This window comes from Podarcis melisellensis (genome assembly GCF_964234715.1).
Source record: "Podarcis melisellensis genome assembly, chromosome: 13".
Taxonomy (NCBI): domain Eukaryota; kingdom Metazoa; phylum Chordata; class Lepidosauria; order Squamata; family Lacertidae; genus Podarcis; species Podarcis melisellensis.
This window is the reverse complement of record NC_138545.1, coordinates 22080432-22097931: the sequence shown is the minus strand read 5'-3', so window position 1 is coordinate 22097931 and position 17500 is coordinate 22080432. Positions and strand designations below refer to the sequence as shown.

At 43.7% G+C, this 17500-nt stretch overlaps 1 protein-coding gene across 1 annotated transcript; it reads right to left on the bottom strand.

Moving 5' to 3' along the window:
- Positions 1-939: 939 nt before the first annotated feature.
- On the bottom strand, positions 940-8971 carry LOC309355071 (serine protease 27-like). The gene is made up of 6 exons (XM_081885531.1): positions 8334-8971; positions 4804-4824; positions 3409-3568; positions 2668-2939; positions 1737-1897; positions 940-1555 (listed from the first exon to the last, which is right to left on the bottom strand). Exons 1-6 carry the CDS (start codon positions 8386-8388, stop codon positions 1268-1270), a joined length of 957 nt encoding a protein of 318 aa, XP_081741657.1. The 5' UTR covers positions 8389-8971; the 3' UTR covers positions 940-1267.
- Between the last annotated feature and the right edge of the window lie 8529 nt (positions 8972-17500).

Genomic DNA, 17500 nt, shown 5'->3' with positions numbered 1-17500 from the left:
TGTTTGTTTTAATGTTTGATGTAGCAAAATGAATTAAAATCAATTAAAAAAAAACAAAGGATTGGGCAAAAAGATCCCTGCATTGCAGGGGGTCAGACTCGATGACCCTCTGTGTCAAGGGGAACACACACTACTTTCAGCCCCCTTGGAAAGATAAGGTGAAAGCTCAATCCCAAACTCACTGAAATAGTAAGTAATTTGAAAGCAACCTGTGATGAGGCAAATAAACAGAAGCCTTTATTGCAACAAAGAAATATTTCCAAAAATTGGATGACAGATTTCAGCACAGTGTTAACACATATACACACAAACTTTCCATTATCCCATTCCCCAGCCCAGCGCCAAAAAGGACTTAGCTCTTTGGATTTCAAATCTCACAAGGAGAGGATGGCAAGTGTGGCAGGAAGATTCAAGGACAATCAATATTATGTTTTGAGAGTGATTCTAGTTCTGTTGAAAGATGCCCAGAGTGGTTGGGGCAACCCAGTTGCATGAGTGGGATACAAATGATGTAGTAGTAGTAGTAGTATGCATTTTTTTATATTTTCTGGATGTCCCATGATTATATTATAAAGTAGTTGTGTTCTATGTTATAAATCAAGCACTGCTATGGGTTGTTTCTTTTTGTTTTCCAATGTATTGGTTATCAATTTTAAAAATGGTGTGGCATGAGGAAAATTTTATTCTGAAAGTGTGGCCCAGAGAAAAAAGTTTGAGAACTAGCCTATCCAGACCAGCATTCTTTTCTCACAATAGCCAACCAGAAGCCCATGCAAGACCCACAAACAGGGGGTGAGTCCCCTTCCTGGCTTCTGAGATTTCCCCTGGGATAGTCAACGTGATTTCACATTTGTCTTCACTGCTATTTGGACTAGAAACCTGATTATATTATTACTTTTCAAACGAGAGGATCTTGTCACAAGAAGGCAGAAGGTGAAGAATTCTACAGAGCTTTGGTAATCTCTTGTCCAGGAACCAGAACAATTATGGCACCTACCCTTCACTTACTATGGAACAGAAATGCTTTGCCCTACTGATCTTCAAGCTGCAACCCAAATCATCCTTCAAGCAGGAAACCAGGTGTGGGAAACATTTGGCCATCCAGGTGCTGCTGAACTACAACTCCCATCAGTCACAGTGAGTATGGCCAGCGAGAGTCGTAATTCAGCAACATCTTGAAGCCCAAAGGTTCCCCACAACCTGAGGCTGCCTACAATGCACCCAAATTCAGCACTAATTCTACAGCGGCAAGCTGGCAAGGAACTCCTCACCTCAAGAATTCCCACTGCAAGAAAGGCAGGAGGAGGGAAAGATAGGAAGTGACAAGAGGAGTGGAAGTGAAAAGTCCAAAATGGTTCCCTCCCCCCTCCAGAGCAATGGGCACAATTCCAAACCGCAGGCCAGGAACGTAACGCTGCAGCCAATCGCCATAGGACGTGACTCTGGTGTAGACTCCGGGGCGGTACGGGAGTGCACAGCCTTGTCCCCAGCTCACGATGCCAACCAGGAACCAGGAGTCATTTTGGGCACAGACCAAGGGCCCCCCGGAATCACCCTAGAAACAAACAAGCAGAAGTAGGGAATAATAATGCCCCCTCGAAATCTGTTCCCAGGCAACCAGTATCTCAGTGCTGGCTCCTTGACCACATAGAGACCTTATTGAGCATCTGTAGAAATAGGCCAGGAACACCTGAAAAGATCGAGAAACCATTCAAGACAACTGTCAAATTGCTCACCAGGCAGGCGTCCTTTCCTCCTTCTTTATATCCAGCGCAAATCATGTTATCTTTGACAGGATTGGACCCAGTTGGGGGCACATTGAACATCTCGTTGCATCTGTCAACATCTATGAGGGAGACTTGGACTTGTTGCAGCGTCTGAGGGGATGGAAGTGGTTCTAAGAATGCAAAGGAGAAGAAAAGTGAGTTGCATTCAGGCATGGTGAATGTGCAACCCTGTGCAACCCTGCCTCCAGACTGCCTTCTCCCTTTCTGCTTGTGGCCAAGGAGAAACTCTGCTGCAGGCCTGAATTAAGAGTCTCTATATGACTCTGCTTAACAAACCTGTTGTACTGTAAAGATCTGCATGGTGACTGAATCAGTAGTCAAGGGTCAACAGACAACACAAAAGGGATAAGCCTTACTGGAACATGGTAGTCTGGCTACTCTCTGGAGCCAGCCACAGGGAGAATACAATTCTAGTTTTCAAATGTCCTTACCAGCTACCTCCAAATAGTTATGGGGGCTAAGTTAAAGTACTGGTGTCAACCTTAAAGCTGTAAACAGCTTAGGACGTGAGTCTAATCAGCATATCTTCCCATATAAACCTTTCCCCCTCTGAAGAAGGCTTCTTCCAGGTACCATCATTCACAACAACTAGACTCACATCAGTTAGAGCAGGGCCTTATCAGTGGTGGCCACCAGGAGGGGGAGAGGCAAGGTGTGGGAAGGTTGACATTGCACAAACACCAGCAGATCCATTCCCTTTCCCTACCAGTAAGCAACCACTCTGTCAAGAAGCTAGAATAGCCATCTGTGCTATCCAGTGAGCCACTTCTGGCTCAAGGGATCCCCATGACTAAAGGATAAACCCTCCCAAAACATGCTACTCTCTTTCAGAATTCATTTCAGGTTGACCTCCAACCCCATGTTCTCACCAGGCTCTCACCATCAAATCCAATGTTTCCCCATCCAGTCACAAAGCACGCCATGCCCTCAGGGAACACAGCCGAAGGAAATGGCACACACACTGGGAGGAAGTACGGGGTATAGTTCATGGGTCTTTGGAGCCTCAATAAGGCAATGTCCCCTCTTGTCCCAGTCCCATTAAATGCTATGTTACGGATTACTTGGGCGACAGGAACGGTCTGGGATTTGGAGCTTCGATTTGCAAGTTGATATGCTCCCAAGGTCACAGTGAAGTCTGAGAAAGGGTTCAGTCTGAGAAACAGAAATGAAACAAAAAAGAAAATGCATTGGGGTGTGATCCTGCAGCAAGGGATGGAGTCGCTGACTAACAGTCAAAGAGCATTATAAAAATGGGTTTCCCAGGATCCAGCAACCTCCAGGCTGTGATTCAAAGCCAACAGTGGTCCATACTAGCCATGACACCTTCACACTTTTAGCCTTTGCACTGAATAAGTTCCTTTTTAGCGTTATTAGCAGGTGCAAAGGGCCTGATTCAGACTGGGGGTCAAATGGTTAAACGCCAAAGAGTTAAATGCCTGCCACACACACCACCACCACCAGAGTCCCAATCCAAATCAGGGGACCCACCAGCTTTTCATTCTAACATGATATTGATGCAACTGCTCATGTTGCCATGCCTAGCTGGCCCCATCATGCAGAAAGACTGAGACATTTCTGAAGCACACCGGTGAAATGTCACTACCTCCTTGCTGGTACTTACCTAAAGCAGTGAGCGGCTGACACAACCCACTGTTGTGCCACGAGGGACCCACTGCAAAAATGCCTCCCCTTCCAACCGACACTGACCTGCCATGGCCAGGCTCCAATCTGTGAGGCTTGGCCGCCCACAATTCGGTCAGACAACACTGGCTGACCACAGACTTGAAGAGGAAAGAAGAACACGGACTTTGATTGTTTCCTTGCCAAAGGTTGGTGATATTTTAGCTCCTGGGAGCTAAAGCAAACATGGCCAGATTATCTTATTTTCTTTTCCTTCTTTGCTTAATAATACCTATGGGAGGCGGCATGTATTTTAGCATCCTTTTTCATGTTCTAAACCTCCCTTCCTCCATATCTCTCTCTTTCACACACACACACACACAAAAATAGGCTTGATCCCAATGCCATTGCTTCTGTCAAAATCAGGACTCCCCACACCAGCTTTAAAAGAGAGGATTAAGGAAAGCCAATCACAGATCTCCCAACTCACACCTGTTTGGGTTCTAACTGCCTGAAAGTACTAGGTCACCCTACCTTTCTACACTAGGATGCCCAACCTCTACTGTACGAATTTGAGCCTGTGGTCCTCCTGATGTTGTGGCAGGGATGACAGTGAATATGTCAGTTTCAGTTTCTCTGTTTCCGAAATTGAAGTTCACTTCTCCACATTTACACATCGGTTTGTGATTTAACAGAGAAAGGTAAGCACTCAGGAAAATTCATCAGGCTTATAGTGCAAATGTCTCCTAATATATATGTTCATGTGCAGTTTTGCATAATACAAACATTTTTGCAAACCAGTTTCCTCTCGCCTGCGGTTGGGAGCCAGCGGGGGCACCTCTCCTTTCTGGGCCAGTTCTCCCAGGCGCCAGGCATGGGGCCAGCCGGCATGCCAAGTTCCAGCCCATCACGATGCCCACAGTGCGGCCATGGACAGAGAGGCCAGCGGGTGGGTGGCGAGTCTGGGCTGCGCCTCAGCGTGTAGGCGGCAAGGCTTTGGATTGGCTGGCACCAATTAAAGCCCAGTTCCCTTCCTCTGCAGGGCAGGGAGAAGCCAGGAGGAGGGGTGAGAAGGTGCCGCCGCAGTGTGTGAGGGAGGGGGGGAAATGGTGCCCCCCCAATGCAAAAAAATGGCACAGCCCGAACGATCACACTGATCCAAGCGGCAATTCCAGGACTGTCTGCGGGCCGGATCCAGAGGGCAATTTTGGCCTGATCTGGCCCATGGGCCTTTGTTTGCTGACCCATGCTCTGGAGAATCCACAGATCATAATTCCCAGGGCACACCCCCCCTTGCTTCCCCTCCACTCAAAGTGAGGAACCCACTCTGAAACTGAACCTGAGGAGAGAGTCCAGGTGGCTAGTTTGCTTTGTATTGCATGGGTGACATTCTTACCTGAAAACAATTCATCTGCCCCTGAGGAAAGAATTCAGGAAAGGGGGGTGGAGGGAGAAAGAAGTAAATTATTATTAGCATTGGGAAGAGGATGTATCTTTTTATTTTTCAAAAATCCTCCAAACTCTGACACTGCAGTCCTGTGCACACTTGCTTGGGGTGGGGAGTAAGCATAAATGAAGGCAGGGGGGTCCTGGAAACTGTAGCTTGCCCTTCACAGAGCTACAGCACCCAGCACCCTTATCAAACCCCAGTCCCCATGATTCTTGGGAGGTAGGAAAGTGCTTTAGATGTGTAGTGTGTGCATAGACTCAATGAGACCTGCACCTAAGTAAGCGTGTATCCAATTGCACTGGAAGGCTTCAAAGTGCACCATTGCAATGAGCTGCCTCTGCTGGCTGCCTCATTTATGTGGCTTATAGCAATACTGTCCACTTGCTTGCTTGCCATTTGCTCGTGCCATTTCTGTGATGTCATGTAATCCCTTTGCACTCTGTTTTGGGGAGCCTTGCACACACCCCTCAAAAAAATGTAATGTCACCATAACACCTGTAACACTCATGGCGGCCACTGCAGATATCTCTTAAGTTATCCTTTCATAATGTTTAGATAATGTATTTGCATCCTAAAGTCACGGTGTTGGGAAAGAGGCTGTGAGAGGGGAAAGTGAGCTTTCAGATCCGCCACACCTCAGGCTCCAGCATGCAAACAATCCATCAGGGGGCAGCGTTGAACCAAATCTCATTCTTTCTCCACCTGCAGCTATCTCATACAAACAAAGGTGTTACCTGTAGGCAAATGAATAAAAAATAAAATGTGCAGGAGTTGCAGAGCTTTTTGTGCTGTGGGAAGTAGAATTAGCCCTTGCATGAGACAGGCTGAGGGAACACTTGCTAAGTTAATGATTAACTAATGGATTGTTGTCCACTGGTAGTTAACATGAGGGTGTTGTAACCTTAGATCATGTGAGAGGTATTAGGTTGCAAAATTTCCATTTTGAAGGGAGTTTTCTGTGGAACGCCCTCCCATCAGATGTCGAGGAAATAAACAACTACCTGACTTTTAGAGAACATCTGAAGGCAGCCCTGTTTAGGGAAGTTTTTAATGTTTTATTGGGAGCTGCCCAGAGTAGCCGGGGAAACCCAGCCAGATGGGTGGGGTATAAATAAGTTGTTGTTGTTGTTGTCTCCCAAACTCAATGGAGTGAAGATGTAAAGAAGCTCTCCTGAAGGGAGAGTAAACAGCCTGGAGGCTGGAATGCAGACTGTGGAGAAGGAGAGGCCTTTGCTCCTAGGTTGGTCTGGATTATTTCATATTTTGTAAGATGCTGAGCCTGTGCTGGACAGCACAAGACATTGCATGGGTGTTTTGGAGGAATCACTCACTGTATTCTGTTTCATTTTAAAGAGTCATGCCAGTAAAATTTTGAATAATATTTTTATGGGCCTGGACAATAATTTATTCCAGAAGGAGTCAGTTCTTATGCTTCCAGTTGCTTCAAAACTGCAATATTAATATCGGCAACAAAGCATCCAAAGAAGTAACTAAGACAGCATTGGAAACATTGAAGCAGAAAGTCATAGAATCATAGAATCATAGAGTTGGAAGAGACCACAAGGGCCATCGAGTCCAACCCCCTGCCAAGCAGGAAACACCATCAGAGCACTCCTGACATATGGCTGTCAAGCCTCTGCTTAAAGACCTCCAAAGAATGAGACTCCACCACACTCCTTGGCGGCAAATTCCACTGTCGAACAGCTCTTACTGTCAGGAAGTTCTTCCTAATGTTTAGGTGGAATCTTCTTTCTTGTAGTTTGGAACCATTGCTCTGTGTCCGCTTCTCTGGAGCAGCAGAAAACAACCTTTCTCCCTCCTCTATGTGGCATCCTTTTATATATTTGAACATGGCTATCATATCACCCCTTAACCTCCTCTTCTCCAGGCTCTCACATGTACATCTATACAGAGTTTGCCATAATCCCTTTTCAGTGCCAGGGCTTAGCAGAGCCGTCAGAAAGACGACTGTTCTCCTGACAACATGCAAAGTGCCTTTTCCTCACCACAGAGCAGCTGTCACCAAATTGCAGGCATAGCGACATTCAAGGAAATGGCATTTCAGCTCTGAGAGTGTAGCTTCAGCATCATGCTTTAAAAAGAAAATCTGAACTCTTCATCCATGCATGGGTCCCCACAAAGAAGGGGGAGCAGTTTCCTTCTCCCCCACCCCCATAGATATTACCCCAGATTCCAGCTTTCATTTAAAAGAAAAAGAATAAGTTTCTAACATTTATTGAACCAAGATATGAAACAAAATGTACCAGTGCTATTCTTTTCCATTTTTGTGAGAGATTGGCCTGCTCTCCTCTTTCAGTGTTTTACTTCACCATGTGCTCCCCACTCCACCGTCACACAACACTCTTTCAACACAACCATGATTTGGGAAAACATAAAGTTTTCCACTGCAGCCTAGCTGTGCCCCCATGTACCATCCCACAACCCTGTTTGAATTAATGGTATTTTAACCCCTTACAATCTAGGTGCATGTTTATTTGCTTTATTTTATTTTATTTTTAAAATGGCCCTTTCCTCCCCGATCCTGAGAATGATCCCTGTCATGATGGCTCTGTAGCTGATATTCCACCACCACAGTTGGGCTTCTGCCAAATCATATTGTTCCTCAGCCAGCTGATCTTCACTACCAAACTGTGCCCGAAATATTTCCTTTCTGTTGACTTTATGAAGAGGGTATAGTATTTCAAGATTTATTTGCGCAAGAGATCTTCTCTACTGTAAATGTTGTTCTTAATAGTTATAACTATTTCTTATGTTATAAGTATTTAGTTTAAAAAAAATAATGTGAAAGGTTTGAAATGTGTCCCACGCTTCTGTGCCACGATGGCTTTGTTCACCTATGCATTCAACATATTCAGATGCCCTGGACAAGAATTATGTACATAGCTGAAAAACAAATACTGAATAAAATGTTAACAAACTCCTTCACCAAGGGGGATTCCACGCACACATATACAAACCATTCTGAAAATGCTTTTAAAAAAAGTTTTAAAAAATACACTGAATTCTCCATAAGGCTCACCATCACCATCTAGTGTCACATTGTATATTGCACTTAAAACACACTTTAAAGGTTTTATTTGCAGCTGTATAGCTCCGGAAAGGATGTAACACCCTTCTCTTGTGGCAGGCATTTGAGTGACATGGTGTGTTGCCCTTGGGTCTCATTTTCTTCTGACTTTTCTGTAATTTGGATAATTTTGATTGTACTCCTTTGTTTTAAACGGCTTCATTATTTTGTCTTTAAAAAATGTTTAACTGTTAACCACTTTGTGGTGTGTTACAAATGTGGTCTACAAATGTTTCATATTAATAAATATATTTTCTTTAAATCCCACTGTATCCAATTTGGCTTCAAATAATTAAAGTTAGAATGGGGATGAAGATGTGTGCAATAATCAAGCATACGGGGGGAGTGGGAAGCATAGAGAAAGGAAGGAACTATTTCTTGTACTCACTGTTCATCAGGGGCAGCATCAGAAGAAACAAGAACCCCATTGTTTTTGTGGCCATGATGTAGACCTTGTCCCTCTTGTCTGGCGACCTCAGTGTAGGGAAGGACAGGATGAGCAGATATCTCCAGGCAGACAATCAGGTTTACAAAGGAGTCTAAGAAGCTGTTATACCCAACAGAAAGGGAACTAATGTTCCCCCCAAAACAGGAAGAACCCAAGAGTCCAACCACAAGTAGGGTAGAAAACTCCAGAGTGTCAACAGATTCACTCTTTCTGTTACTTCTCCCTAAAAAACATGGCGAACCAGCCTGGATTGTAGAGAGTCTAAAGTCCACCGGACAACATTGTTTTAACTCACTTGCGACCCCACCACAAATCTATGAAATTTTATGAGCTAAATCTTCTGAGAATTCGGGTACGCTGGCTCTTAGCCTTTACAATCACTAGGCAGCCTGTTTCCTTTAAGAGAACCCAGGGGTCCTGCTCCAATCTCACCCACTAGAAGTCCCCTTCTAGAACTGGCTGCAGAACCAAATCCCCACTGTGACTGAGTGATAGCTGGAGAAAGAACCCAGTAGTCCTGCCTGCTACCCAAAGCCCTCTAGATCCCACCCATATTGTACACCATGTAACCATCACGTGTATTCTGCTCCCTAGACCTCTCCTCCACCTGTCATTCAGCCATATAAATATTGCAGTGGGGAACAGAACCAGAAGAGGTAACAATGAGTTTATAGAAGAAGAGCCTTGTCACTACCTGGATTAGACTTAATAGTGGGGGAAAGGATTAGAGGACTCAAGAGGGAAACTACGCTGGAAAAGCCTGAGGGTTTGGGTGGATTCCCGTTGGCAGAATTATGAGTGGGAATTTGTGGGTGGCAGTGTGTACAATTATCCCTGCATCTCACACCAGGAGCCAGTTCTCACCAGTCTAAGCCCCCTCCTTGTAGAAACATTAAACAATTCAGCATCAGGATAAATGCGAACCTTTCTTCCGCTTAGCAATCATTAAAAAGTTATTAAGTAAACAAAAGGAACATCAACTAGCTGTTTCCTCCTACTGCAAATTTCAGGGCTCAGGATACTGGGTTTGATCAGGACCAGAAAGGGCAAAGGATTAAAGCAGCCCTCCCTGACTAGGAACTCTCCAAATATCATGGACCACAATTCCCATTGGCTCCTGTCACCATGACCAATGGTCAGAGATGGTGGAAGCTCTGCTCCAAAACATCTGGAGGGCACCAAGTTAAAGGCTGGATAAAAAGCTTCCCACACCACAGTCTGCATCCTGCTCAGACCCCAAGTTAATGTCTCTTTAAAACTGTCCAGTTCCTCTCATCCTCCACTCTGCCCAGGCTGAGGGATCATGTCCTACTGGTCAACTTCCTACTGCACAATCTTGATGAAATAACTGCTGTCCAACCCTTTGGCAACCCCGTCTCCCTGCCGCAGCAACTGAGAGGAGATATGATAGCCACCTTCAAATATCCAAAGGGCTGTTGCATGGAGGATGTAGCAAGCTTGTTTTCTCCTGCTTCGGATGCTAGAACCTGAACCAATGGATTCAAGTTACAAGAAAGGAGATTTCAATCAAACACCAGGAAGAACTTTCTGATAGTAAGAGCTGTTCAACAGTGGAACAGACAGTGAGAGGCAATTAACTGTCCTCCTTTGGAGGTTTTTAAGCAGAGGTTGGATGGTCATCTGTCATGTAATGTCTAACTGAGATTCTTGCATTTCGGGGGGGTTGACTAGATCAGTGTTTCCCAACCTTGTGCCTCCAGCTGTTTTTGGACTACAATTCCCATCATCCCTTGCCACTGGTCTTGCTAGTCAGGGATGATGGGAGTTGTAGTTCAAAAACAGCTGGAGGCACAAGGTTGGGAAACACTGGACTAGATGACCATTGGAGTCCCTTCCAACTCTACACTTCTGTTCATCCTCTAGCCTCTGGCTACGTGGCACTCATTCAATTGTCTAGACAGTGCTCCCTGCCAATCATTCAAAACCCAACTAGGCCAAGAGCCTTTTGAATGGGATTGTTGCCAACTTCCTCATCTTTCTTGACCTCTTCAACCAGCAGCCTGGCTCTTTATCCCAGTCTGTATGCAATTTGGATTAGAGATTGTTTTTAATTGTTTGCATATGCCAGATTGTTTTCATATATGGAATTGTGAAATCACTTTGAAGTATTTTATGGGACGTGATTTGTAGATGGAATCAAATGAATAAATAAACTTACATCACAAGCTGCCAGTGCGGTTGAGAATAGGGTTAGCTGTGTTGAATTTGTTCCAGTGTAGGAACAGTTAGACCAACAATCCACAGTGCTTCATTTCCATGTTGATCTACATACTCACTATTCCCCCCTCCCATTTCCGTATTTTATGTGCTCCCATGAAATAAACTGCTCACTTGCATTTCTGGGCTGCACATATTGTTTTCTGAACACAGTCAAGAGTTTGTTGGGTCCTTCCCCCCCCCCCCATTGCATAGACCAGTTGGGCTACGCTACTGGTTGTTAGCATGCCTAGAGAAGCAGGAGGGGAGATGGGCTGAAGTTGCCTTCAGGAGAGCTCTTCCCAAAGGATCATAACAAGGCAGTGGAAATCTTGGACGCTTTGTCCCTAGGTGAACCCAAACACAGCCCCGTACTTCAAAATTCACGCTTCTCTGAATTTCGCAATGCAACTCTCCAACCAAGCAACGTGTACAAATATGCAACTACTCTGGCAAAGTGTGCACAGAATGCATAGTTTTAGGGGAGGGAACATACAAAAATGCATTAGATATGGGGAAGTTGTTTGTTTGTTTTTTTACAAAATTGGGTATGAGGGAAGAAGAAGTTAGAATCTATTTGTCACAACAACCCTCACCCGAGAGATTACCAAAAGGTCTTTTGTAAATTCCTCCATAGCCAGAGACGGGGGGGGGGGGTAAGGTTCCTGGAATAGTAAGAGTAACACCTGTTACAAGATAAGGAAATTGTGAGAGTTGTGTAACGGGTGTGTAATCTTGCTTATACATGCATTTTGCTATAGGACTGATATAGATGTTGTTTGTCACAATCTATATAAAGGAGCCCCCACCTATATTTGGGACTCAGGCTTTGAGAAATATCTCTCTGAAGCCACTGCACAGCTTAATAAACAAGACCTTTCTCAAAGAACCCATGTCTGTCTTCACTGACTAAGAGAAACTTGCAACAAGTATATTGCGCCAAATTGCATACAAACATGTATTTGAAGAATCTAGTTACAGGTAGGTAGCCATGCTGGTCTGCTGTAGTCAAAACAAAATAAAAAAATGCCTTCCAGTAACACCTTAGAGACCAACTAAGTTTGTTATTGGTATGAGCTTTTGTGTGCATGCTTCAGGTATCTGAAGAAGTGTGCATGCACACGAAAATTCATCCCAATAACAAAATTGTTGTTGTTGTTTAGTCGTGTCTGACTCTTCGTGACCCCATAGACCAGAGCACACCAGGCACTCCTGTCTTCCACTGCCTCCCGCAGTTTGGTCAAACTCATGCTGGTAGCTTCAAGAACACTGTCCAACCATCTTGTCCTCTGTCGTCCCCTTCTCCTTGTGCCCTCCATCTTTCCCAACATCAGGGTCTTTTCCAGGGAGTCTTCCCTTCTCATGAGGTGGCCAAAGTATTAGAGCCTCAGCTTCACGATCTGTCCTTCCAGTGAGCACTCAGGGCTGATTTCCTTAAGAATAGTTTGATCTTCTTGCACTCCATGGGACTCTCAAGAGTCTCCTCCAACACCATAACTCAAAAGCATCAATTCTTCGGCGATCAGCCTTCTTTATGGTCCAGCTCTCACTTCCATACATCACTACTGGGAAAACCATAGCTTTAACTATACGGACCTTTGTTGGCAAGGTGATGTCTCTGCTTTTTAAGATGCTGTCTAACAAACTTAGTTGATCTCTAAGGTGCTACTCTAAGGAATTTTTTTATGTATTTTAAGATAAATTCTTACAAAAATGCTGGTGAATTTTCCTGAGGGCATTTTTTTAAATGCAAGCTGATGTAAAAATGTGGAGAACTGAACTTAATACTGGAAAAGTGAGAAACAGACAGAAACCAAAATGTACAGATTTGCCCATCCCTGGAGGACAAGGAAACTGAAGGTAAGTTCAATGAATTCCTTGAATTGCCCTCATTAAGGTGAGTGCGAGAAAGATGGTGCAGGTTTCTGAAAAACTGTCTCAACCAGAAGTTCCCAGGCTTGACTTCTTAAAAAAAATGAGTCACACATCATGTTGTCACAATTTAAAAAAAATAAATACATATATCGCCTATTGAGGTTTTTTTAAAAAAATACTCTTATTATCTTGACTCTACAGTAAGGCTCCTTACAACTGACTAAGATAATACCATAAAAAGTAGGTCAGTGAGAATGAGGAGATTACAGGCATGCCAGTTTAATCTCTGTGCTGGTATGTTTTATCAGCTGAACTGTACTAGCCATTGGCCTTGACAATTTCAGTATTAAATTTCCATTAAACTATTTTTAAAGCACATTTAAGACACATGGCTTCCATCAAAGAATTCTGGGACCTATCGTTTACTCCTCACAGAGCAACAATTCCCAGCTCCCATGATCCTTTGCAGTAGCCCCATGCTTTAAAAGCACAGTGTGGGTGTGACCTATGTGCCCCATCTTTTCCATTTCTTTTGCCTGCAATTCCCTTGCAGCTGAGCCATACAGTGCTGTCATAGGACTCACCCCAAAACTGGGACTCTTTTAACAGAGGTTGGTTTTTTGTTGGTTTTTGTTGTTGGTGTTGTTGTGTTCCATTACCATTTTTTTAAAAAAAGAACTGTTTGTACCAGGTCTCTTTGCTAATCCCCTTCAGATATTTCCAACTTTTAGCTATAAGCATTTGTGCTGCAGCTAGTAGGTGTTTGACCAGAGTATTGTCGCAACAGTCTTTATTCAATCTGTCCCAGACACCCCACAGAAAAGACTTACTGTTTTGTAATTAAATTAATGTCAGAAAAATCAGGTCCCAAAATTTGGCCACTGGTGGGCAGGCCCACCATAACTGGTAGCATAGGTTTTTACTGGATCTGCAGCACGAACATTGAGAAGAGAGATTCAGGATAAAACAGGAAATCTCAGTCGTGGTAAGGTGACCTTTAAATAGTGTTTGTAGTTTAATTATTTCACAACATTTATATTGCCCTTGGCTATAATAAACCCAAGTACTACAAAAGGATTTACAAAAATAAAATAAAAATTAAGAAGTTTTTTTAATGGTTTCCTGTATATGAGCTTAGATAAAACAGAGAGAAAAATTTACCACATATTATTCCATCTGGCTAAATCATGCTTGGTATGTAGAACAACCTCCCAGCTTGTTTCCAACCTGACAAAGTCCTCTCTGTCTAAGGCTATTAAAATTTTTATATTACTGTAACACCTGGACCCTTGCTATGTTCAAAGGCTGACAAGGACTTAACAGCTTCTTGTTTGATTGTAACTTTAGTTATACAGTAAAAGCCTCCCAAATCTCTTGGGCAGTTTTGGGTTTTTACATTGTTATTATTATTATTTTAACAACAACAAAACCCTTAAGCCAAATATGAAATTTTCTACCTCTGGTGCTAAAATAATTTGACCAGCTCTGGGCACTATGCACATTGATGTGGGGCAGCCATTAACCCATGGATGCTTGCCTCTTAATTGAATGATAGTAAATCAACAAGCACAACTCAGAACTTTGAGAACCTCAAGCAATAAAAACTGCAGAAAATCTGCTGATTTCTTCTCTTCATATGAAGACTTGGGAACCTCTGGCCTTCATCACCCCTAGTTTCAATGGAGAGTGTGTCAATCTATTTCAGCTACAGCAGGAACAAAATAATAAGGAATAATGTTTGCTTATAAAATATCCCAGTACATATTTCCCATATTAGTATTTATAGAAAGTGTTCAATTTGGGGTTTTGTGGGGGTAAACTGTATTGAATCTAGCAGGTTAGTACTAGATGCATTATATAACATGCATTATTACTCAGAATAGGCAAAGAATTTGATTCAGTTCACATTTAAAATCTACATTCTGTAGACACCATTCAACTCTCAAGTGATTATTTATTTAACCTCCTTTTTGGGCTCTCTTTTTTTTTACGTGTTTCCCTTCAGGGAAGGGAGGCATGGTGTATACACAGAGGCATTCCGCATTAGTTTTTCTTCTTCTTTTTCAAATCCCACCTTTGCAAAAACATCACTCTGTGCAAGTTGAGTCACATCCTTCACAGACAGCTGTTTTAAACAATTTAAAAATCAAAAGATGGTATCGAACCTTTGTTGAAACCAGGAAGCTAATATGTTTATTTTGAGTGATTAAGACATAATGCTATCTCACAGAAAGAATGCATCGGGGAGCTTTGTGTAGAGGATTTTTCTCTTTAAAAGCAGGAGCAAATCGTCAAATACGGGACTCTTATTGAACGGACCCAGAAAGAACCAGGTAGGAACAGCAATGGATGCTTGTATATTTGAAGATGAGAGATGGGTAGAGTTCAGAGATGGTACCAAACCAGAACAGCACACGGAAACGCCGTTTACCTTCCCGCAGTACCTATTTATCTACTTGCACTGTGTGCTTTTGAACTGCTAGGTTGGCAGGAGCAGGGACCAAGCAACGGGAGCTCACCCCGTCATGGGGATTCGAACTGCTGACCTTCTGATCGGCAAGCCCTAGGCTCTGTGGTTTAGACCACAATGCCACCCGCACCCCTGGAAGGCAGTGTACTCCCCTGCATTTGAGGTTTTTAAGCAGAGGTTGGATGGCCGTCTTACGCTGATATTCCTGCAATGGAGGGGGTTGGACTGGATGACCCTTGGGGTGCCTTGCAACTCTACAATTCTATGATTCTAATGTTACATGGGGGATCTATGCTTGGATCTCCCCACATCATTTTCTTCTTCTAAAAGCAGCCGCAGCATGGGTGGGAAGGTGGAGCCCAGCCATTTCCCCCTACACCAGGTGCCCTGAGGAGAACAGTGAGGATAGTGAGATGTCTGGAAACCAAATCCTGTGAGGAATGGTTGAAAGTGCTTGGTATGTTTAGTCTGGAGAAGAAAAGATTCAGGGGAGCCATGGGGGTGGTCTTCAAATGTCTGAAGGGTTATCGTGCAGAAGTTGGGCCAGATTTGTTCTCTGCTGAGGAGGAGGACAAACCTAGAACCAATGGGTAGAAACTGCAACTTCTTAAGAGTAAGATCTGTTCTATAGTGGAGCTGACTTCCTCGGGAGGGATCGGGCGGTTCTTTGCTAGAGCTTCATACAGGGATGAGTGACAGCCTGTAGCTGCTTTATGCTTTGGAGTAGGGGGTTAGACTAAGGTTACCAGATTTTTTTTCAACTTCAATGGATTTTGTATGGGGACTGAGTTGTAAATCCAGGGACTGTCCCTGGGAAACAGGGACATCTGGTAACCTTAGGTTAGACTACATGACCATCATGGTCCCTTCCAACACTAACATTCTGTGGTACCCCTTTGTAAATCACTCCTCCCTTTCTAAGCTGCTCTTAGCTGGAGAGGGACAAATGTAACTCTACTATATGGCTTTATTAAATATACACAAGGGTATCCAATCCCACGTTTCCCATGGGAATGTCTGCTTAGGCCCTAGCACAGGAGTTGAGAGTCTTTGGCCCTCCAAATGTTGCTGAACTACAATTCCAATCAGTCAATGGCCAGGGATGATGGAAGTTGTTTTTCAGCAACATCTGGTTGGCCAACGTTTCAGCACACCTGCCCTAGCAGGACTTTCAGAGGCATGGAAGGATAGTCTAAGAGGTTTCAACAGGGTTGTGCTTAACAGATGTGTGCACTATTTCCAGAATCAACTCCTGCCACTTCAAAGCATGAGCCCAAAACCTATTTGTATAAAGGTGAAACAGCATCTTCAGATTGTATATTAAACCACAGACTTGCTCCACAGCCAAGAAAGGGGTTGTAAAGCAGTTCCATAGAGCTTTATTGCTCTTATGGTCAGAGGACTTTTAAGATATGATCATGGGCTCTACTGCAGCTATGGGAGGGAAGTAAAACCATCTGCTTTAAGCAAAAGACTGGCAACTCTCTTTCCTTGTATCTACCCTTGAAAAAACAGTGCCTCTTTGTTGTTGTTGTTGTTTAGTCGTTTAGTCGTGTCCGACTCTCCGTGACCCCATGGACCAGAGCACGCCAGGCACACAGTGCCTCTAGCTTTTGCCTTTGGGGATATTAACAGTTTTATAGTGAGTTGCTAGCTTTGTAATCTTTCAGTGTTCACGTTCCTCCCCAGGTAAGCTCACTTTCAGAGGCAACCTGTTTATTTGAGCATTCATCCTGATACATTTGAACGAAGTTTGTGAGGAGGAGATTAGATGGCATCAGCTACTTATTGAGCATTCATTCTAAATTTGTTTATGAGGAGGTTAGACAATGTTGCATCAAGCAGTTGTTATCCCACACTTCCCAGGGCATTTCTATCCTGTTACTTTCTTTATCACCAGAAAAAAGTTATCCCATCGCATTCCGTACTGCAATAAGGCTCAGTTTTGGGAGGGAAGTGTCTCTTTGTACAAGGGCTCCAAATCATCTTTAATTGTACATCCTAAATTTGCCAGCATAAGATTGAATGCCGCCCTGTAGCTTCCATGGGGTAGAAACAGGCCGCCTTGCACTTTGTAAAAGTGCCGTGCATATTGATAACACTAAATAAGTATTATCATAATCAACGATAACTGGAACTTAAGTCATCAACATCATCATTATGCTGTGCATCTATTAAGGTCAACTGAGCTCTACCAGCAAGTCTAGCAACACAACAGCTGGTGAAGATAGAAGATCCCAGATACAAGGGGAGATCAAGGATTTGCCATCCTGCTGATACCAAGAGGATTCGGGGGAAATACTTTTTTGCCATTGATATTACATTTTGCAGCTCAGATAACAAAATAATTGAGACTGAAGCAGAGGATTTGTTGCTTGGACTCGGAGCAGAACCACTCAGGGGACACTTCAGAAAACTTCAGAAGCAGCGACCACAATGTCAATGGTGACCTTCTCATTAGCTGTGTGGCTGCTTCTACTGCCTGTGCTGCTACAAGGTGAGTGATGGTGTGGGGCAGGGGTGCTAGCTTGAAAATATTGGGGAC